At 52.2% G+C, this 24,941-nt stretch overlaps 1 protein-coding gene across 14 annotated transcripts in view; it reads right to left on the minus strand.

The window, feature by feature from the left end:
• The window catches only part of LOC140465897 (supervillin-like), a 242,531-nt gene that overhangs the window by 108,738 nt on the left and 108,852 nt on the right, over positions 1-24,941 (minus strand). For all 14 annotated transcript variants that reach the window (XM_072561805.1, XM_072561814.1, XM_072561812.1 and 11 more), the window contains one exon: positions 1,938-2,433. In XM_072561805.1, the coding sequence (XP_072417906.1) occupies positions 1,938-2,433 (496 nt within the window). The remainder of the gene's footprint in view (positions 1-1,937; positions 2,434-24,941) is intronic.

Here is a 24,941-nt window from a genome sequence, read left to right on the forward strand (position 1 = left end):
AAGATGGGCTTTTACAAACAATGAGTGGTTACGTGGTCACCATTGGTCTAATTTTTATTATATTCAGATGTATTAACTGAATTCAAATTTCACTATCTGCTCTGCTGGGATATGCCTTCATGGCTTTAGCCCAGATTTCTGGATCACTAGTCCAGTGATAATACCAATCGACCACCCCCTCCAAACTGTCTTAAATTCTACTGCTTTAGTACACGACTATTGCCGTTCTTGAATGTTGCTCCACACTGACTGACTTCATTACTTGGCCTCTCTCAGCTTCATGACCAACTTCAGGAATGTGTATGGAGATTCTCTTCCTTCCATTCCTACGTTGCAATGTTTACTTTGCTCGCACTGAAAATGCAATGAAAAGGTATGGCCTTGTCAACTAATGAATACGGTTTTCCCTTTCTTCACTCATTGTTGGCAGAATGTTATGGACCGGGGAGAACCAAAGTAGAAAATCCCTGCCACTGAATGAATTCAATAGGGTAGCTTGTTAAAAATTCCTGATACTTGATTGTGATGCATTTCGAGAGACTGTGGAACTGACTTACCTGCTAATATGACGATGTTTCAGTTATTGATAGAAGGTTGTCAATGGTTAACCACAAATCCACAATCCATAGGCCATGGTCAGGCCTAGAATGTGGCTGAAGTTGTCGAAGGCTAGTGGCAGATTGTCTGAGCTTTTTTTTTAAATACCACTGCATTCATTTTGCAGAGATTGATCCCCAGACATCAGTCCTCAACAAGTGTGTTCAGATTTTTAGAGCAGGATTCCAATCTTGTCTCATCAACATCTTATGAGGCCCTTGATTCCTGGAACCTAGGCTGTTTCTTATTATGGAGAGAAGTCAATAAACACTGCACATGGAGAGTCAACTTCAGTCCCTAGTCAGAATAAAGCCACCTGTAAAAGTCTCAGTGCACTAAATCAGCAACCCAGGGCCCAGATAAAAGGACAAAGGCAGTGATTGTATTGAGGCCGGCCTGTGGACTTCATGGAATATGAGTTCCCTGATTGGGGCTGTTAATCTGGGGTTCAATCCAGGACCCCCTGGCTGACAGATATAAAGAGGAGTGTCAGAGGTTCTGTTCACTCAGAGCTGTCTCTGAGGAAGCTGGCCCAGTGTCAAATACTACGCATGTGTAAATAAAGGGTGAGGTGGTGACAGGATACTGGCCTCTGTGGAGTTATTTCAGCAGGATGTAGATTGAAATATCGCCACTTCTGAGATCCCCCTCAAGTCACACCCCACCCAATTCCTTGGCTATTTATCATTATTCCTTTATTGTCAAACTCTGGAACTCTATCTAACAGCATTATGGAAAAGTGTTCAGCACATGGACAGCAGACATTTCATAAGGTTGTTCACCACCTTCTCAAGGATGGGCAATAAAAACTGGCCTTGCCACATTCTGAGGGAGAATTAAGAAGCACTTACTGCACATAAGGAAAATAATTGGAGGACTTTTTAAAATTCATTTACAGGATAAGGACATCTCTGGCTAGACCAGCATTTATTACCCATCCTTAATTGCACACAGGGTAGTTAAGAGTCATCCACATTTGCTGTGGGTCTGGAGTCACATATAGGCCAGACCAGGTAAGGACGGTAGCTTCCTTCCCTAAAGGGCATGAGGGAATCAGATGGGGTTTTTTCCCACAATCAGCAGTGGATTCATGGTCATCATTGCACACTTAATTCTAGATATTTATTGAATTCAAATTCCACCATCTGCTGTGGTGGGATTTGAACCAGGGCCCCCAGAACATTATCTGAATCTCTGGGTTACAGAGCAGCAATAATACCACTAGACCATTGCCTCCTCTCACGATCCAAGCAATGTAGCTACTATTAAGGATAAATTGCATGACAAGCAAAGCTCAACATTAGGATTTTAAAGAAATGAGCGATAAGCATTATATTTACCTGCTGTTTCTTTCTGGTCACCCTTTTGTACTTGACTGGAGTTTGGTTTGTCTGAAGTATCATTCTCAGTTGGTCTCACTTCATTTCCACTCTTGTCCGGCCCCTGGGTTATTTCTGCCATTTCTGTGCTGTACTCTTCAACCAGGGCACTTGGAATAGAGTTGCTCTTCGTTAGTATACCAGCTGCACTGCTCGCCTCAGATCTCCTGGGCTGTTCCTGCAGGATGTGACTCTCAGCATCATTGTTATTCTCCTCGCTGACACCCTGTGTTTTCAATATTCCTTTGATTTCCTTCGGTGTCTCCCCACTTCCCAGAGTCTCCGTCTTTCTGCTGCCCTCAGAGCTGGGGATTGATGCAGCTAACATTACCTCCAGCTTCACAATCTCCTCCCGCGCTGGGGGCAAACCTAAACCATCCAACGCTGTCTTCCCAACAGAGGGCTGTCCTGACAAGTTGGCCAGAAGGTGATGCCGTTGCTCTGGTAAATCCTGGAGCTGAAAGTGTGATACATATTTTAATTACTGATGCACACAAGCTTTTCAGGGATTTGTTAATGGGGATGAGAGCCGACAATCTCAGCCTTTAATGCGCAACCATTTGAAAATGATTAACTCGATTGGCTTAGTTTGCATCTGGCGGAGGCTGAGGAGAGCAAGATGACCTCAAGAGAGAACTAAATGGTTTTTTTCAGGGTTTCAGCTTTTGAATTGAGACCTGAAATTCAGGTCAAATCCAGAGGAAACATTAGGTGCTATCTAGACAGCTAAGAATGGATTTGCTAAGCTCTTGACAGATGTGATAGTTATTTTTAATTCTGCAGCCCCTCCTCATGTTTGCTTGAAACCCACCCAGTTTTTAGTATTTAACCAAGGTCGACTAGGGTCAAGCAGCTGAACTGTTTCCATAGAATCCCTGCAGTGCAAAGAAGCCATTCAGCTCACTGAGTCCACACCGACCCTCTGAACAGCATCACTCCTAGACTCACCCCCATACCCTACCCCTGCATTTCCCATGGCTAACCCACCTAACCTGCACATTCTCGGACTGTTGGAGGAAACCAGAGCACCCAGAGAGAACTCACACAGACACCGGGAGGACATGCAAATTCCACACAGACAGTTGCCCAAGGATGGAAATGAACTCAGGTCCTTGGAGCTGTGAGGCAGCAGTGCTAACCACAGGCATCGCACTGCTAGGTAATTTTAGTGAGGCTGGCAACCTCCGATTTTGCAGGTTTAACTGTGGTCAGCTGGTCTTGCCACGCATCAGAACATAAAGATTGCTTTGAGGAGATGTTAAATGCCTTTACAGCACTGCTTGTGGGCTTAAAGGAAGAGAGAACTTTCCCGTGTCTCCCCTGAAATCCTCTCCACAATCCGATATCCCCCACATGGAAAGACCCCAAGATCAGGCATCAGAGACGATATCCCCAATAAAGCTTTGCCTCACTCCACGCTGGGGCTTCCCATTTCAAACCTTTCCCCTGTCATCTACTTTATCTGCCCCTGATAATACTTGGGCCACTTTATCTGATGCAAAACATGAGCAACACCCTTCACAATGTAGAGGGTAGTGATCCAACAGACATTCTTGAATTTTGGCATGCCAACATCCCTAATCGTGCCAGCAGGGAGTTAGACCTGTGAACCTGTTTTCTTGTGAACAGCATCGATGAGATCCCGTGAAAACTGGAGCCCTCAGCATCAGTGGGGCAGACTGTGTTGACTTCGAGTTGTCAGGTGCCACAGATGGCAAGTAGCAGTAAGGGGCCGGCACAAGTTCAAAACAATGGCATACTCACCAATGAAGAATTCAGAAGGAAAGTAAGAATGACAGCAACCTGGGTCCACTGATCAGAGCGCAAATACAGTAACGTTCTGCTTGAGGGAGTCTGGATTAGCAGCAACTGAACTAACTGGCTATGATTCTGACCATTGATGAGTGCAGTGCTTGGAAAAAATTAGGAAACAATTCACAGTTCTAACAGAGCTGTATTTGCAGGAAACATTCTGTACAATCTGCAACCACATTAGCAATTCTAACAACCCAATCCAAACTTCCTTATAAGAATTTTAAATTTCCTCCAGCTCTCCGTGCTCTGTCCTCTCACTCTACCTGCACTGATTCAGTCCAAAGTAAAACGCTGTTGCAATCAGAAATGCCTCGAAGACTGCCTTCTGCAATTGGTTCATGGAAAGTACACTTGTGATTCTCTTACTGGACAGTGTCCACTTTCCCCTCCCTGAACTGAAAAAGACTTCTATGAACACCACATTTTACCTGGCAGCTCAGCTGAGAAATATTAAACCTGGATCCAAGTGAAGCCAGCAGCGTAATGTGTCAATCGACATCAGAGCTTAAACATGCACACCAGCTAAACACTTAACTCATTATGTACTTTATTTCTCCCAGTTTGTCAGGCAAGCTGTATTGAGAATGTTAAGCATTTCCTGCACTGTACACCAACATCATTAGCAAATGTCTAAATGTGCAGCCTTGGATCAGTTGGTAGCCTCTTGCCTCAGGGATTAAAGGTTGGAAGTTCAAGGATTTTAACCCATCAAGTTAGTTAATACAACTGGGGAGTACAACACAATTTTGCATTAGGTAAAGAAATATATCCATTCCTGCGTGTTACTGATGAATAAAAGCTACCAGAACTGGAGAGAGCTTTTAGTTCCGAGAAATTATATTTGCCTTTCACGAGCCAGGATTCCATGGGTAACAAATAAAATCTGACCCTGCACATATTTATCTTCTTGACAAAGTTCATCCTGGGGAGTCTGATCACTTTAAAATTATCTAATAGTAACACCAACATGTTCTTTATCAGTTGAGCAGTTTACATCAAACTGAATGATCTAAGCTTTTGAAATCAGCTATTTGTTTAAAGACAGATAATCTGGCACCTACCTGGAGGAGAACCCTGCAATGCTTTACAAATTCCAATATTTCTCTAAGTCTTTGTTTAGACTTGAAGTTAAATTTGTGATCCAGTGCCAATTCCTCACACCTGACTTTTCTTGTTACAGCGAACAAAAATGATTCATTGCAGCAAAACAGTTTTTTTTAAAGCTCTATGCCCCACCCTGTTCCAATTTATTTCACATGAGTAATGTCCAGACAGAGGCAATACTTCAACATTTAAAGGCAGGATTTATTTATGACTGAATGTTTGTATAACCAGAAAATGAAGCACCACACAGCAAAGAGACCGTTCAAATTCTGACATGCCCATTACACAGAAACACTCTCTCAGACCAAGCAACCCCTCCTGAAATCCCTTTAAAACTAGCACCAGATTATCCTAGACACATAACATGCCGGTTATCCTTTCCAAAAGTCCACTTCTCTATCCTAAACCCCACTGCCCCCAACACAAACCCAAACACCCCATCCTAAACACCACTCACCCCCATCCCAAACCCCACTCACCTCTATCCCAAACCACACTCATCCCTATCCCAAACCACACTCACCCCATTCCAAACTGCACTCTCCTGCATCCCAAATCCCACTCACTCCCATTCCAAACCCCAGTCACCGCCATCCAAAACCCCACTCACCCACATCCCAAACCCCACTCACCCACATCCCAAAACCCACTCACATCTATCCCAAACCCCACTCACCCTATCCCAAAACCCACTCACCCCCATCCCAAAATCCACTCACCTCTATCCCAAACCCCACTCACCCCCATTCCAAACCCCACTCATCCCCATCTCAAACCACACAGACCTCTATTCCAAATCCCACTCACCCTTATCCCAAACCCCACACACCCCCATCCCAAACCCCACTGACCTCTATCCAAAACCGCACTCACACCCATCCCAAACCCCACTCACCTCTAACCCAAACACCGCTGACCCCTATCCCAAACCCCACTCACCGCCATCCCAAAACCCCACTCACCTCTATCCCAAACCCCACTCACCCACATCCCAAACCCCACTCACCGACATCCCAAATCCCACTCACCTCTATCCCAAACCCCACTCAACCCCATCCCAAACCCCACTCACCTCTATCCCAAACCCCACTCAACCCCATCCCAAACCCCACTCACCCACATCCCAAATCCCACTCACCTCTATCCCAAACCCCACTCAACCCCATCCCAAACCCCACTGACCTCTATCCCAAACCCCACTCAACCCCATCCCAAACCCCACTGACCTCTATACCAAATCCCACTCACCTCTATCCAAACCCCACTCAACCCCATCCCAAACCCCACTCACCTCTATCCCAAACCCCAATCAACCCCATCCCAAACCCCACTCACCTCTAACGCAAACACCACTCACCTCTATCGCAAACACCACTCACCTCATCCCAAACCCCACTCACTCCCATCCCAAAACCCCACTCAACCCCATCCCAAACCACACAGACCCCATCCCAAATCCCGCTGAATTCCATCCCAATTCCCACACACCCCCATTCCATACCCCACTCACCCCTATCCCAAACCCCACTAACCTCTATCCCAAACCCACTCACAGCTATCGCAAACCCCGCTCACCCCCATGCCAAACCCCACTCACATCTATCCCAAACCCCACTCGCGCTATCCCAAACCCCACTCACCTCTATCCCAAACCCCACTCACCGCAATCCCAAACTCCACTCACCACCATCCTAAGCCCCACTCACCCCCATCCCAAACCCCACTCACCTCTATCCCAACACCCACTCGCCCATATCCCAAACCCCACTCACCTCTATCCCAAACGCAACTCACCCATATCCCAAACCTCACTCACACCCAACCCAAACCCCACTCACCTCTATCCCAATCCCCACTCACCCCTACCCCAAACCACACTCACCCCATCTCAAAACTCCACTCAACTCTATCCCAAACACCACTCACTCCCATCCCAAACCCCACTCACCTCTATCCGAAACCCCACTCACCCCATCCCAAACCCCCACTCAACCCTATCCCAAAGCCCACTCACCCCATCCCAAACCGCACTCACCTCCATCCCAAACCCCACTCACCCCCATTCCAAACCCCACTCAACCCCATTCCAAACCCCACTCATCTCTATCCCAAACCGCACACACCCCCATCCCAAACTCCACTCACACGCATCCCAAACCCCACTGATCTCTATCCCAAACCCACTCACCCCTATCCCAAACCCTGCTAATGCCCATCCCAAACCCCACTCACCACTATCCCAAACACCACTCACCTCATCCCAAATCCCACTCACTCCCATCCCAAAACCCCGCTCAACCCCATCCCAAACCACACTCACCCCATCCCAAACCCCACTGAACTCCATCCCAAATCCCACACACCCGTATTCCATACCCCACTCACCTCTATCCCAAACTCCACTCACTCCCATCCCAAACCCCACTGACCTCTATTCCAAACCCCACTCACCCCTATCCCAAAACCCCACTCAACCCCATCCCAAACCACACTTACCCGATCCCAAACCCCACTCACTCACATCCCAAACTCCACTCACCCCCATCCCAAACCCCACTTACCCTATCCCAAACCCCACTCACCCCCATCCCAAACCCCACTGACCTCTATTCCAAACCCCACTCACCCCTATCCCAAACCCCACTCAGCCCCATCCCAAACCCCACTCACCTCTATCACAAACCTCACTCACCCCCATCCCAAACCCCACTCACCTCTATCCCAAACCTCATTCAACCCTATCCCAAACCTCACTCACTCCCAACCCAAACCCCACTCACCTCTATCACAAATCCCCACTCACCCCTACCCCAAACCACACTCACCCCATTGCAAAACTCCACTCAATTCTATCCCAAACCCCACTCACCCCCATCCCAAACCCCACTCACCTCTATCCGAAACCCCACTCACCCCATCCCAAACGTCCACTCAACCCTATCCCAAAGCCCACTCACCCCATCCCAAACCGCACACACCCCCATCCCAAACTCCACTCACCTCTATCCCAAACCCCACTCACCCCCATTCCAAACCCCACTCATCCCCATCTCAAACCACACAGACCTCTATTCCAAATCCCACTCACCCTTATCCCAAACCCCACACACCCCCATCCCAAACCCCACTGACCTCTATCCAAAACCGCACTCACACCCATCCCAAACCCCACTCACCTCTAACCCAAACACCGCTGACCCCTATCCCAAACCCCACTCACCGCCATCCCAAAACCCCACTCACCTCTATCCCAAACCCCACTCACCCACATCCCAAACCCCACTCACCGACATCCCAAATCCCACTCACCTCTATCCCAAACCCCACTCAACCCCATCCCAAACCCCACTCACCTCTATCCCAAACCCCACTCAACCCCATCCCAAACCCCACTCACCCACATCCCAAATCCCACTCACCTCTATCCCAAACCCCACTCAACCCCATCCCAAACCCCACTGACCTCTATCCCAAACCCCACTCAACCCCATCCCAAACCCCACTGACCTCTATACCAAATCCCACTCACCTCTATCCAAACCCCACTCAACCCCATCCCAAACCCCACTCACCTCTATCCCAAACCCCAATCAACCCCATCCCAAACCCCACTCACCTCTAACGCAAACACCACTCACCTCTATCGCAAACACCACTCACCTCATCCCAAACCCCACTCACTCCCATCCCAAAACCCCACTCAACCCCATCCCAAACCACACAGACCCCATCCCAAATCCCGCTGAATTCCATCCCAATTCCCACACACCCCCATTCCATACCCCACTCACCCCTATCCCAAACCCCACTAACCTCTATCCCAAACCCACTCACAGCTATCGCAAACCCCGCTCACCCCCATGCCAAACCCCACTCACATCTATCCCAAACCCCACTCGCGCTATCCCAAACCCCACTCACCTCTATCCCAAACCCCACTCACCGCAATCCCAAACTCCACTCACCACCATCCTAAGCCCCACTCACCCCCATCCCAAACCCCACTCACCTCTATCCCAACACCCACTCGCCCATATCCCAAACCCCACTCACCTCTATCCCAAACGCAACTCACCCATATCCCAAACCTCACTCACACCCAACCCAAACCCCACTCACCTCTATCCCAATCCCCACTCACCCCTACCCCAAACCACACTCACCCCATCTCAAAACTCCACTCAACTCTATCCCAAACACCACTCACCCCCATCCCAAACCCCACTCACCTCTATCCGAAACCCCACTCACCCCATCCCAAACCCCCACTCAACCCTATCCCAAAGCCCACTCACCCCATCCCAAACCGCACTCACCTCCATCCCAAACCCCACTCACCCCCATTCCAAACCCCACTCAACCCCATTCCAAACCCCACTCATCTCTATCCCAAACCGCACACACCCCCATCCCAAACTCCACTCACACGCATCCCAAACCCCACTGATCTCTATCCCAAACCCACTCACCCCTATCCCAAACCCTGCTAATGCCCATCCCAAACCCCACTCACCACTATCCCAAACACCACTCACCTCATCCCAAATCCCACTCACTCCCATCCCAAAACCCCGCTCAACCCCATCCCAAACCACACTCACCCCATCCCAAACCCCACTGAACTCCATCCCAAATCCCACACACCCGTATTCCATACCCCACTCACCTCTATCCCAAACTCCACTCACTCCCATCCCAAACCCCACTGACCTCTATTCCAAACCCCACTCACCCCTATCCCAAAACCCCACTCAACCCCATCCCAAACCACACTCACCCGATCCCAAACCCCACTCACTCACATCCCAAACTCCACTCACCCCCATCCCAAACCCCACTTACCCTATCCCAAACCCCACTCACCCCCATCCCAAACCCCACTGACCTCTATTCCAAACCCCACTCACCCCTATCCCAAACCCCACTCAGCCCCATCCCAAACCCCACTCACCTCTATCACAAACCTCACTCACCCCCATCCCAAACCCCACTCACCTCTATCCCAAACCTCATTCAACCCTATCCCAAACCTCACTCACTCCCAACCCAAACCCCACTCACCTCTATCACAAATCCCCACTCACCCCTACCCCAAACCACACTCACCCCATTGCAAAACTCCACTCAATTCTATCCCAAACCCCACTCACCCCCATCCCAAACCCCACTCACCTCTATCCGAAACCCCACTCACCCCATCCCAAACCTCCACTCAACCCTATCCCAAAGCCCACTCACCCCATCCCAAACCGCACACACCCCCATCCCAAACTCCACTCACCCCCATCCCAAACCCCACTGACCTCTATCCCAAACCCACTCACCCCTATCCCAAAACCTGCTCATCCCCATCCCAAACCCCACTCACCTCCTCCCAAACCCCACTCACTCCCATCCCAAAACCCCACTCAACCCCATCCCAAACCACACTCACCCCATCCCAAACCCCACTGAACTCCATCCCAAATCCCACACACCCCCATTCCATACCCCACTCACCCCTATCCCAAACTCCACTCACTCCCATCCCAAACCCCACTCACCTCGATCCCAAACACCACTCACCTCATCCCAAATCCCACTCACTCCCATCCCAAAACCCCGCTCAACCCCATCCCAAACCACACTCACCCCATGCCAAACCCCACTGAACTCCATCCCAAATCCCACACACCCCCATTCCATACCCCACTCACCCCTATCCCAAACTCCACTCACTCCCATCCCAAACCCCACTGACCTCTATTCCAAACCCCACTCACCCCTATCCCAAAACCCCACTCAACCCCATCCCAAACCACACTCACCCGATCCCAAACCCCACTCACCCACATCCCAAACTGCACTCACCCCCATCCCAAACCCCACTTACCCTATCCCAAACCCCACTCACCCCCATCCCAAACCCCACTGACCTCTATTCCAAACCCCACTCACCCCTATCCCAAACCCCACTCAGCCCCATCCCAAACCCCACTCACCTCTATCCCAAACCTCACTCACCCCCATCCCAAACCCCACTCACCTCTATCCCAAACCTCATTCAACCCTATCCCAAACCTCACTCACTCCCAACCCAAACCCCACTCACCTCTATCACAAATCCCCACTCACCTCTACCCCAAACCACACTCACCCCATTGCAAAACTCCACTCAATTCTATCCGAAACCCCACTCACCCCATCCCAAACCTCCACTCAACCCTATCCCAAAGCCCACTCACCCCATCCCAAACCACACACATCCCCATCCCAAACTCCACTCACCCCCATCCCAAACCCCACTGACCTCTATCCCAAACCCACTCACCCCTATCCCAAACCCTGCTCATCCCCATCCCAAACCCCACTCACCTCCTCCCAAACCCCAATCACTCCCATCCCAAAACCCCACTCAACCCCATCCCAAACCACACTCACCCCATCCCAAACCCCACTGAACTCCATCCCAAATCCCACACACCCCCATTCCATACCCCACTCACCCCTATCCCAAACTCCACTCACTCCCATTCCAAACCCCACTCACCCCATCCTAAACTCCACTCACCTCTATCCCAAACCCCACTCACCCCCATCCCAACCTCCACTCACCCCCATCCCAAACCCCACTCACCCCTATCCCAAACCCCACTCACCCCCATCCCAAACCCCACTGACCTCTATTCCAAACCCCACTCACCCCTATCCCAAACCCCACTCAGCCCATTCCCAAACCCCACTCACCTCTATCCCAAACCCCACTCACCCCCATCCCAAACCCCACTCACCTCTATCCCAATCCCCACTCACCCCCATCCCAAACCCCACTCACCTCTATCCTAAACCTCACTCACCCCTATCCCAAACCTCACTCACACCCAACCCAAACCCCACTCACCTCTATCCCAATCCCCACTCACCCCTACCCCAAACCACACTCACCCCATCGCAAAACTCCACTCAATTCTATCCCAAGCCCCACTCACCTCCATCCCAAACCCCGCTCACCTCTATCCGAAACCCCACTCACCCCATCCCAAACCCCCACTCAACCCTATCCCAAAGCCCACTCACCCCATCCCAAACCGCACTCACCTCCATCCAAACCCCACTCACCCCCATTCCAAACCCCACTCAACCCCATCCCAAACCCCACTCACCTCTATCCCAAACTGCACACACCCCCATCCCAAACTCCACTCACCCCCATCCCAAACCCCACTGACCTCTATCCTAAACCTCACTCACCCCTATCCCAAACCTCACTCACACCCAACCCAAACCCCACTCACCTCTATCTCAATCCCCACTCACCCCTACCCCAAACCACACTCACCCCATCGCAAAACTCCACTCAATTCTATCCCAAACCCCACTCACCTCCATCCCAAACCCCGCTCACCTCTATCCGAAACCCCACTCACCCCATCCCAAACCCCCACTCAACCATATCCCAAAGCCCACTCACCCCATCCCAAACCGCACTCACCTCCATCCCAAACCCCACTCACCCCCAATCCAAACCCCACTCAACCCCATCCCAAACCCCACTCACCTCTATCCCAAACTGCACACACCCCCATCCCAAACTCCACTCACCCCCATCCCAAACCCCACTGACCTCTATCCCAAACCCACTCACCCCTATCCCAAACCCTGCTCATCCCCATCGCAAACACCACTCACCTCTATCCCAAACTTCACTCGCCCAATCCCAAACCCCACTCAACTCTATCCAAAACCCCACTCACCCCCATTCCAAATCCCACTCATCCCTATCCCAAACCCTTCTCACCTCTATCCAAAACCCCACTCACTCCCATCCCAAACCCCACTCACCCGCATTCCAAACCCCACTCACTCCCATCCGAAGCCCCATTGCCGCCATCTTAAACCACACTCACCCTATCCCAAACCCCACTTAGCCCCATCCCAAACCTCAGTCACCTCTATCCCAAACCCTGCTCACCCCCACGCAAAACCCCACTCACCTCTATCCCAAACCCCACTCACCCTATCCCAAACCCCACTCACCTCTATCCCAAACCCCACTCACCGCAATTCCAAACTCCACACACCACCATCCCAAGCTCCACTCACCCCCATCCCAGACCCCACTCACCTCTATCCCAAAACCCACTTGCCCCTATCCCAAACCCCACTCACCTCTATCCCAAACCCCACTCACCCCATCCCAAACCTCACTCACACCCAACCCAAACCCCACTCACCTCTATTCCAATCCCCACTCACCCCTACCCCAAACCTCACTCACCCCATCGCAAAACCCCACTCAACTCTAACCCAAACCCCACTCACCCCCATCCCAAACCACACTCATCTCTATCCCAAAACCCACTCACCCCATCCCAAACCCCCACTCAACCCTATCCCATACCGCACTCAACACCATCCCAAACCCCACTCACCCCCATTCCAAACCCCACTCACCCCCATCCCAAACCCCACTCACCTCTATGCCAAACCCCACTCACCCCATCCCAAACCTCACTCACCCCCATCCCAAACCCCACTCACCTCTATCCCAAACCCCACTCACGCCATCCCAAACCTCACTCACACCCAACCCAAACCCCACTCACCTCTATCCCAATCCCCACTCACCCCTACCCCAAACCACACTCACCCCATCGCAAAACTCCACTCAACTCTATCCCAAACACCACTCACACCCATCCCAAAACCCACTCACCTCTATCCGAAACCCCATTCACCCCATCCCAAACCCCCACTCAACCCTATCCCAAAGCCCACTCACCCCATCCCAAACCTCACTCACCTCCATCCCAAACCCCACTCACCCCCATTCCAAACCCCACTCACCCCCATTCCAAACCCCACTCAACCCCATCCCAAACCCCACTCATCTCTATCCCAAACGGCACACAACCCCACCCCAAACTCCACTCACACGCATCCCAAACCCCACTGATCTCTATCCCAAACCCACTCACCCCTATCACAAACCCTGCTCATCCCCATCCCAAACCCCACTCACCTCATCCCAAATCGCACTCACTCCCATCCCAAAACCCCACTCAACCCCATCCCAAAGCACACTCACCCCATCCCAAACCCCACTGAACTCCATCCCAAATCCCACACACCCGTATTCCATACCCCACTCACCCCTATTCCAAACTCCACTCACTCCCATCCCAAACCCCACTGACCTCTATTCCAAACCCCACTCACCTCTATCCCAAAACTCATTCAACCCTATCCCATACCTCACTCACTCCCAACCCAAACCCCACTCACCTCTATCACAAATCCCCACTCACCCCTACCCCAAACCACACTCACCCCATTGCAAAACTCCACTCAATTCTATCCCAAATCCCACTCACCCCCATCCCAAACCCCACTCACCTCTATCCGAAACCCCACTCACCCCATCCCAAACCTCCACTCAACCCTATCCCAAAACCCACTCACCCCATCCCAAACCGCACACACCCCCATCCCAAACTCCACTCACCCCCATCCCAAACCCCACTGACCTCTATCCCAAACCCACTCACCCCTATCCCAAAACCTGCTCATCCCCATCCCAAACCCCACTCACCTCCTCCCAAACCCCACTCACTCCCATCCCAAAACCCCACTCAACCCCATCCCAAACCACACTCACCCCATCCCAAACCCCACTGAACTCCATCCCAAATCCCAGACACCCCCATTCCATACCCCACTCACCCCTATCCCAAACTCTACTCACTCCCATCCCAAACCCCACTCACCCCAACCTAAACTCCACTCACCTCTATCCCAAACCCCACTCACCCCCATCCCAAACTCCACTCACCCCCATCCCAAACCCCACTCACCCCCATCCCAAACCCCACTGACCTCTATTCCAAACCCAACTCACCCCTATCCCAAACCCCACTCAGCCCATTCCCAAACCCTACTTACCTCTATCCCAAACCCCACTCACCCCCATCCCAAACCCCACTCACCTCTATCCTAAACCTCACTCACCCCTATCCCAAACCTCACTCACACCCAACCCAAACCCCACTCACCTCTATCCCAATCCCCACTCACCCCCATCCCAAACCCCACTCACCTCTATCCTAAACCTCACTCACCCCTATCCCAAACCTCACTCACACCCAACCCAAACCCCACTCACCTCTATCCCAATCCCCACTCACCCCTACCCCAAACCACACTCACCCCATCGCAAAACTCCACTCAATTCTATCCCAAACCCCACTCACCCCCATCCCAAACCCCACTCACCTCTATCCGAAACCCCACTCACCCCATCCCAAACCCCCACTCAACCCTATCCCAAAGCCCACTCACCCCATCCCAAACCGCACTCACCTCCATCCCAAACCCCACTCACCCCCATTCCAAACCCCACTCAACCCCATCCCAAACCCCACTCACCTATATCCCAAACCGCACACACCCCCATCCCAAACTCCACTCAACCCCATCCCAAACCCCACTCACCTCTATCCCAAACTCCACTCGACCTATCCCAAACCCCACTCAACTCTATCCCAAACCCCACTCACCTCAATCCCAAACCCCACTCACCCCTGTCCCAAACTCCATTCACCCCCATCCCAAACCCCACTGACCTCTATCCCAAACCCACTCACCCCTATCCCAAACCCTGTTCATCCCCATCCCAAACGCCACTCACCTCTATCCCAAACTCCACTCGACCTATCCCAAACCCCACTCACTCCCATCCCAAACCCCACTCACTCCTATCCCAAACCCCACTCACCTCTATTCCAAACCCAACTCACCCCTATCCCAAACCCCACTCAGCCCATTCCCAAACCCTACTTACCTCTATCCCAAACCCCACTCACCCCCATCCCAAACCCCACTCACCTCTATCCTAAACCTCACTCACCCCTATCCCAAACCTCACTCACACCCAACCCAAACCCCACTCACCTCTATCCCAATCCCCACTCACCCCCATCCCAAACCCCACTCACCTCTATCCTAAACCTCACTCACCCCTATCCCAAACCTCACTCACACCCAACCCAAACCCCACTCACCTCTATCCCAATCCCCACTCACCCCTACCCCAAACCACACTCACCCCATCGCAAAACTCCACTCAATTCTATCCCAAACCCCACTCACCCCCATCCCAAACCCCACTCACCTCTATCCGAAACCCCACTCACCCCATCCCAAACCCCCACTCAACCCTATCCCAAAGCCCACTCACCCCATCCCAAACCGCACTCACCTCCATCCCAAACCCCACTCACCCCCATTCCAAACCCCACTCAACCCCATCCCAAACCCCACTCACCTATATCCCAAACCGCACACACCCCCATCCCAAACTCCACTCAACCCCATCCCAAACCCCACTCACCTCTATCCCAAACTCCACTCGACCTATCCCAAACCCCACTCAACTCTATCCCAAACCCCACTCACCTCAATCCCAAACCCCACTCACCCCTGTCCCAAACTCCATTCACCACCATCCCAAACCCCACTGACCTCTATCCCAAACCCACTCACCCCTATCCCAAACCCTGTTCATCCCCATCCCAAACGCCACTCACCTCTATCCCAAACTCCACTCGACCTATCCCAAACCCCACTCACTCCCATCCCAAACCCCACTCACTCCTATCCCAAACCCCACTCACCTCTACCCCAAACCCCACTCACCCCCACCCCAAACCCCACTCACCCCCATCCCAAACTCCACTCAACCCCATCCCAAACCCCACTGACCTCTATCCCAAACCCCACACACCTCTATCCCAAACCCCAATCACCTCTATCCCAAACCCCACTCACCCCTATCCCAAACCCCACTCACCCCCATCCCAACTCCACTCACCCCTATCCCAAACCCCACTCACCTCAATCCCAAACCCCACTCACCCCTGTCGCAAACTCCATTCACCCCCATCCCAAACGCCACTCACCCCCATCCCAAACACCACTCACCCCCATCCTAAACCCCACTAACCTCTATCGCAAACCCCACTCACTGCCATCCCAATACCCCATTTACCCCCATCACAAACCCCACTCAACACCATCCCAAACCTCACTGACCCCAACTCAAGCCCCACTCACCCCCTTCCCAAACCCCACTCACCCCCATCCCAAACCCACTCACCCCTTTCCCAAATCCCACTCAACCCCATTCCAAACCCCACTCACCCCATCCCAAACCCCACTCACCCCTATCCCAAACCCCACTCAGCCCTATCCCAAACCCCACTCACCTCTACCCCAAACCCCACTCACCCCATCCCAAACTCCACTCAACCCCATCCCAAACCCCAGTGATCTCTATCCCAATTCCCACTGACCTCTATCCCACACCCCACTCACCTCTATCCCAAACTCCACTCACCCCCAACCCAAACACCAATCACCTCTATCCCAAATCCCACTCACCCATATCCCAAACTCCACTCACCACCATCCCAAGCCCCATTCACCCCCATCCCAGACCCCACTCACCTCTACCCCAAAACCCACTTGCCCTTATCCCAAACCCCACTCACCTCTATCCCATACCCCACTCACCCCTATCCCAAACCTCACTCACACCCAACCCAAACCCCACTCACCTCTATCCCAATCCCCACTCACCCCTACCCCAAACCCCACTCACCCCATCGCAAAACCCCACTCAACTCTATCCCAAACCCCACTCACCCCCATCCCAAACCCCACTCACCTCTATCCGAAACCCCACTCACCCCATCCCAAACCCCCACTCAACACTATCCCAAAGCCCACTCACCCCATCCCAAACCACACTCAACACCATCCCAAACCCCACTCACCCCCATTCCAAACACCACTCAACCCCATCCCAAACCCCACTCACCTCTATCCCAAACCGCACACACCCCCATCCCAAACTCCACTCACCCCCATCCCAAACCCCATTGACCTCTATCCCAAACCCACTCACCCCTATCCCAAACTCTGCTCATCCCCATCCCAAACCCCACTCACCCCAATCCCAAATTCCACTCGACCTATCCCAAACGCCACTCACCTCTATCCCAAACCCCACTCACCCCATCCCAAACTCCACTCACCCCAATCCTAAGCCCCACTCACCCCATCCCAAACCCCACTCACCTCTATCCCAAACCCCACTCACCCCCATCCCAAACTCCACTCACTTCCATACCAAACCCCACTCACCCCATCCTAAACCCCACTCACCTCTATCCCAAACCCCACTCACCCCCAACCCAAACTCCACTCACCCCCATCCGAAACCCCACTCACCCCTATCCCAAACCCCACTCACCCCCATCACAAACTCCACTCAACCCCATCCCAAACCCCACTGACCTCTATCCTAAACCCCACTCACCTCTATCCCAAACCCCACTCACCCCATCCCAAACCCCACTCACCCCAATCGCAAAACCCCACTCACCTCTATCCCAAACTCCACTCACCCCATCCCAAACCCCACTCACTTTGATCGCAAACCCCACTCACCCCTATCCCGAACGCCACTCACCCTATCCCAAACCCCACTCACCCCCATCCCAAACCCAACTCACCCCCATCCCACACCCCACTCACCTCTATCCCAAACCCCACTCACCCCCAGCCCAAACCCCACTCACCCCTATCCCAAACCCCACTCACCCCATCCCAAACCCCACTCACCCCATCGCAAAACCCCACTCAACTCTATCCCAAACCCCACTCACCCCCATCCCAAACCCCACTCACCTCTATCCGAAACCCCACTCACCCCATCCCAAACCCCCACTCAACACTATCCCAAAGCCCACTAACCCCATCCCAAACCACACTCAACACCATCCCAAACCCCACTCACCCCCATTCCAAACACCACTCAACCCCATCCCAAACCCCACTCACCTCTATCCCAAACCGCACACACCCCCATCCCAAACTCCACTCACCCCCATCCCAAACCCCACTGACCTCTATCCCAAACCCACTCACCCCTATCCCAAACTCTGCTCATCCCCATCCCAAACCCCACTCACCCCAATCCCAAACTCCACTCGACCTATCCCAAACCCCACTCACCTCTATCCCAAACCCCACTCACCCCCAACCCAAACTCCACTCACCCCCATCCGAAACCCCACTCACCCCTATCCCAAACCCCACTCACCCCCATCACAAACTCCACTCAACCCCATCCCAAACCCCACTGACCTCTATCCTAAACCCCACTCACCTCTATCCCAAACCCCACTCACCCCATCCCAAACCCCACTCACCCCAATCGCAAAACCCCACTCACCTCTATCCCAAACTCCACTCACCCCATCCCAAACCCCACTCACTTTGATCGCAAACCCCACTCACCCCTATCCCGAACGCCACTCACCCTATCCCAAACCCCACTCACCCCCATCCCAAACCCAACTCACCCCCATCCCACACCCCACTCACCTCTATCCCAAACCCCACTCACCCCCAGCCCAAACCCCACTCTCCCCTATCCCAAACCCCACTCAGCCCATTCCTAAACCCTACTCACCTCAATCCCAAACCCCACTCACCCCCATCCCAAACTCCATTCACCCCCATCCCAAACGCCACTCACCCCCTTCCCAAACCCCACTCACGCCCATCACAAACTCCACTCACCCCCATCCCAAACCCACTCACCCCTCTCCCAAACTCCACTCACCCCCATCCCAAACCCCACTCACCCCTATCCCAAACCCCACTCACCCCTCTCCCAAACTCCACTCACCCCCATCCCAAACCCCACTCACACCTATCCGAAACTCCACTCACCCCCATCCCACACCCCACTCACCCTGATCGCAACCCCACTCACCCCTTTCCCGAACGCCACTCACCCTATCCCAAACCCCACTCACGCCCATCCCAAACCCAACTCACCCCCATCCCACACCCCACTCACCCCCATCCCAAACCCCACTCACACCCATCCCAAACTCCACTCACCCCCATCCCAAACCCCACTCACTTTGATCGCAAACCCCACTCACCCCTATCCCGAACGCCACTCACCCTATCCCAAACCCCACTCACCCCCATCCCAAACCCAACTCACCCCCATCCCACACCCCACTCACCTCTATCCCAAACCCCACTCACCCCCAGCCCAAACCCCACTCACCCCTATCCCAAACCCCACTCAGCCCATTCCCAAACCCTACTCACCTCAATCCCAAACCCCACTCACCCCCATCCCAAACTCCATTCACCCCCATCCCAAACGCCACTCACCCCCATCCCAAACCCCACTCACTGCCATCCCAAACCACATTTACCCCCATCACAAACCCCACTCAACACCATCCCAAACCTCACTCACCCCAACTCAAGCCCCACTCACCCCCTTCCCAAACCCCACTCACGCCCATCACAAACTCCACTCACCCCCATCCCAAACCCCACTCACCCCTATCCCATACCCCACTCACTCTATCCCAAACCCCACTCACCCCCATCCCAAACCCCACTCACACCCATCCCAAACTCCACTCACCCCCATCCCACACCCCACTCACCCTGATCGCAACCCCACTCACCCCTTTCCCGAATGCCACTCACCCTATCCCAAACCCAACTCACGCCCATCCCAAACCCAACTCACCCCCATCCCACACCCCACTCACCCCCATCCCAAACCCCACTCACACCCATCCCAAACTCCACTCACCCCCATCCCAAACCCCACTCACTTTGATCGCAAACCCCACTCACCCCTATCCCGAACGCCACTCACCCTATCCCAAACCCCACTCACCCCCATCCCAAACCCAACTCACCCCCATCCCACACCCCACTCACCTCTATCCCAAACCCCACTCACCCCATCCCAAACTCCACTCACCCCAATCCCAAACCCCACTCACCCCCATCCCAAACTCCACTCACTTCCATCCCAAACCCCACTCACCCCATCCTAAACCCCACTCACCTCTATCCCAAACCCCACTCACCCCCATCCCAAACTCCACTCACCCCCATCCCAAACCCCACTCACCCCCAACCCAAACTCCACTCACCCCCATCCGAAACCCCACTCACCTCTATCCCAAACCCCACTCACCCCCATCAAAAACTCCACTCAACCCCATCCCAAACCCCACTGACCTCTATCCTAAACCCCACTCACCTCTATCCCAAACCCCACTCACCCCATCCCAAACCCCACTCACCCCAATCGCAAAACCCCACTCACCTCTATCCCAAACTCCACTCACCCCATCCCAAACCCCAATCATCTCTATCCCAAACCCCACTCACCCCCATCCCAAACTCCACTCACCCCCATCCCAAACCCCACTCACCCCTTTCCCGAACGCCACTCACCCTATCCCAAACCCAACTCACCCCCATCCCACATCCACTCACGCCCATCCCAAACTCCACTCACCCCCATCCCAAACCCCACTCACCCCTATCCCAAACCCCACTCACTCTATCCCAAACCCCACTCACCCCCATCCCAAATCCCACTCACACCCATCCCAAACTCCACTCACCCCATCCCAAACCCCACATTATGATCGCAAGCCCCACTCCCCCATTCCAAACCCCACACCCCATATTGTGATCGCATGCCCCACTCCCACTTCCCAAACCCCACTCACCCCATCCCTAACTCCATTCACCCATCCCAAACTCCACTCCCCATCCCAAACTCCACTCTCCCCCATCCTAAACTCCTCATACTCCTATCCCAATCCCACTCACCCCCATCCCAAACCCCAAGCAACCCAATCCCACACCCCACCCACCCCCATCCCAAACCTCATTCACATCCATCCCAAACCCCACTCCCAAATATCAAACCTCACCCATGGTCCCACTCTCCTAATCCCCACTCCCTCTATTCCCAAACTCCACTCCGTCATTCTAAATCCTATTTCCTTCAATCCAAATCCCCACTTCCTCTGCTCAAACCCCATTCTCCATCCCAATCATACTCCCCATCCCAAATCCTACTCCCATCAATACAAACCCCATTCCTCCATTCTAAAACCTAGCATTCTATCCCAAACTCCACTTCCCCATTCTAAACCCCAGCACTCCATTCCAAACTCCGCTTCCACATTCTAACACTCAGCACTCTATCCCAAATTCCTCTTCCCCATTCTAACACCCAGCATTCCATCCTAAATGCCACTCCCCATTCTAAAACCCAGCACTCCATCCCAAACTCCACACCCCATTCTAAAACCCAGCACTCCATCCCAAACTCCACTTCCCCATTCTAAAACCCAGTACTCCATCCCAAACTCCACTAGACATTCTAAACCTCAGCACTCCATCCCAAACTCCACTTCCCCATTCTAAAACCCAGCACTCCATCCCAAACTCTACTAGACATTCTAAACCTCAGCACTCCATCCCAAACTCCACTTCCCCATTCTAAAACCCAGTACTCCATCCCAAACTCCACTTCCCCATTCTAAACCCAGCACTCGATCCCAAACTCCACTCCCCATTCTAAAACCCAGCACTCTATCCCAAACTCCACTTTCCCATTCTAAACCCCAGCACTCCATCCCAAATGCCACTCCCCATTCTAAACCCCAGCTTTCCATCCCAAATGCCACTCCCCATTCTAAAACCCAGCACTCCATCCCAAACTCCACTTTCCCATTCTAAACCCCAGCACTCCATCCCAAATGCCACTCCCCATTCTAAAACCCAGCACTCCATCCCAAATGCCACTCCCCATTCTAAACCCCAGCTTTCCATCCCAAATGCCACTCCCCATTCTAAAACCCAGCACTCCATCCCAAACTCCACTTCCCCATTCTAAACCCCAGCACTCCATCCCAAACTCCACTCCCCATTCTAAACCCCAGCACTCCATCCCAAACTCCACTCCCCATTCTAAACCCCAGCACTCTATCCCAAACTCCACTTCCCCATTCTAAACCCCAGCACTCCATCCCAAACTCCACTCCCTATTCTAAAACCCGGCACCCCATCCCAAACTCCACTTTTCATCCCAAATCCTACTCCTTCCAACTCAAGCCCCCAATCACCCAACCTAAATCTCATTCCACTATTTCAAACGACACTCCACTTTTCTAAATCCCATTCCATCCTCTCATCTCCTTCCCCCTTTCATCTCAAAACACATTCCTTCTAATACAATATCACTCCCCATCCCAAACTCAATATCCCCCATCCCAAAATTCATCCCTGCTTTCTGAGTCACACTCCCCATTCCTCAGGTTATGGTATTTAAATCTTCATTTCATGGTTTTGTCTCTTTCAGTTCTACACCCTCACCTCATTGTATGTACCAAGTCACTCTGCCTGTCCTGAGTCTGACTAACTGCATGGTTTCAGCCTGTCCTATCCTGGTCCATCCCGTCCTATCCTGCTCCATCCTGTCCCATCATATCCCACACCACCCCGACCTGTTTGCTCTTCACTCCACTCAGTAACGGCCCCCTCACTCTCTGCAATTCTTTCCTTGCCACACTCTCTACCTTGAAAAGTATCCCCAAATCTTCATTTCTGACTAGGTTTATGTCAGCCTTTCCTCAACTGAGACTGGGTGTTGTGAGAATCTGAGGGCTGATCATCATTTAACGGTAGTATAAGAAGGATATCCTGCATATATTGATAATGTAATTTCAAAATTCTTGGAAACGAAGGATTCTGAAGTGATAGTATGTGATTGTCCTTTTAGCTATACTGTTTTTATTCAGATTTATCAAGTACAGGACAGATGTTATTAAAAAGGGTGCAGCAAAGGATGTTGCTGGGAATGGAGCGTTTGAGTCATAATGAAAGGCTGGATAAGCTGGGACTTTTTTCTCTGGAGTTTAGGAGGTTGAGGGGTGACCTTATAGAGGTTTATAAAATCGTGAGGGGTATGGATAGGGCGAATAGCCAAGGTCTTTTCCCCAGGGTAGGGAAGTCCAAAACTAGAAGGCGTGGATTTCAGGTGAGAGTCGAAAGATTTAAAAGGGACCTGAGCGGCAACTTTTTCACACAGAGTGTGGTGCGGGTATGGAACAAAATGCCAGAGAAAGTGGTGGAAGCGAGTCCATCTGTGACATTTAAAAGACATTTGGATGAGTACGTGAATAGGAAAAATTCGCGAAATATGCGACAAATGAAACCAAATGGAACTAATTTGGTCTGGGAAACTTGGTTGGCATGGATGAGTCGATCCAAAGGGCGTGTTTCCATGCTGTCTGACTCAGGTTTCTAAATACACTATTCTGTATTTATAACATAATTTATTGCACCCTCAATGTCCCAAAACATTTCATTGTCAATTCATCATTTTAAAGTGAAATTGCCTCAATAAAAGGGGCAGCACGGTGGCTCAGTGGTTAGTACAGCAGCCTTACTGCACTAGAGACCTGGGTTCGATTCCAACCTCAGGCAACTATCTATGTGGAGTTTGCACATTCTCCATGTGTCTGTGTGGGTTTCGTCTGATTCCCTCCCACAATCCAAAGATGCGCAGCTTGGGTGGATTGGTCATGCTAAGTTGCCTGTAGCATCTAGGGATATGCAGGCTAGGTGGATTAACCATGGGGAATGCAGGGTTACAGAGATAGGGTAAAGGGGTGGGTCTAGGTGGGATGCTCTTGGAGGTTGATGTGGACTGGATGGGCCAAAGGGCCAGTTTCCACAGTCTAGGGATTCTATACCAATGCAGTATCAACTAGTGCACAGGAAGATCACATAAGCAGTAAAGGAACAAATGACCAGTGATGGTGTTCCTGGTGATATGATTATGAGAGGCATGTTGACCTGAACATTGGCACAACTCTCCTCCAAAAATCATCTAAGAGATCCTTTACAGGCAGTAGGAGTCTGTAATAGTCCGTCAGTACTACATTAATTGTATCAGTCTAGGGTGTGTGCTCATACTCCAGTGGGCTTTGGACCTTCAATCTGTTGAGTTAAATGCCGGCAATTGTGCCATGTTGACACTGGATATCTTTTTAAACATGAGCACAGCCTGATTCGCCAGAACCACATTTTGTTAAAATATGTACTGACAATGAGGTTGAAGTATTTGTAATTTTGTACCCTGATTTGGTT

This window comes from Chiloscyllium punctatum, chromosome 42, assembly GCF_047496795.1.
Source record: "Chiloscyllium punctatum isolate Juve2018m chromosome 42, sChiPun1.3, whole genome shotgun sequence".
Taxonomy (NCBI): Eukaryota; Metazoa; Chordata; class Chondrichthyes; order Orectolobiformes; family Hemiscylliidae; genus Chiloscyllium; species Chiloscyllium punctatum.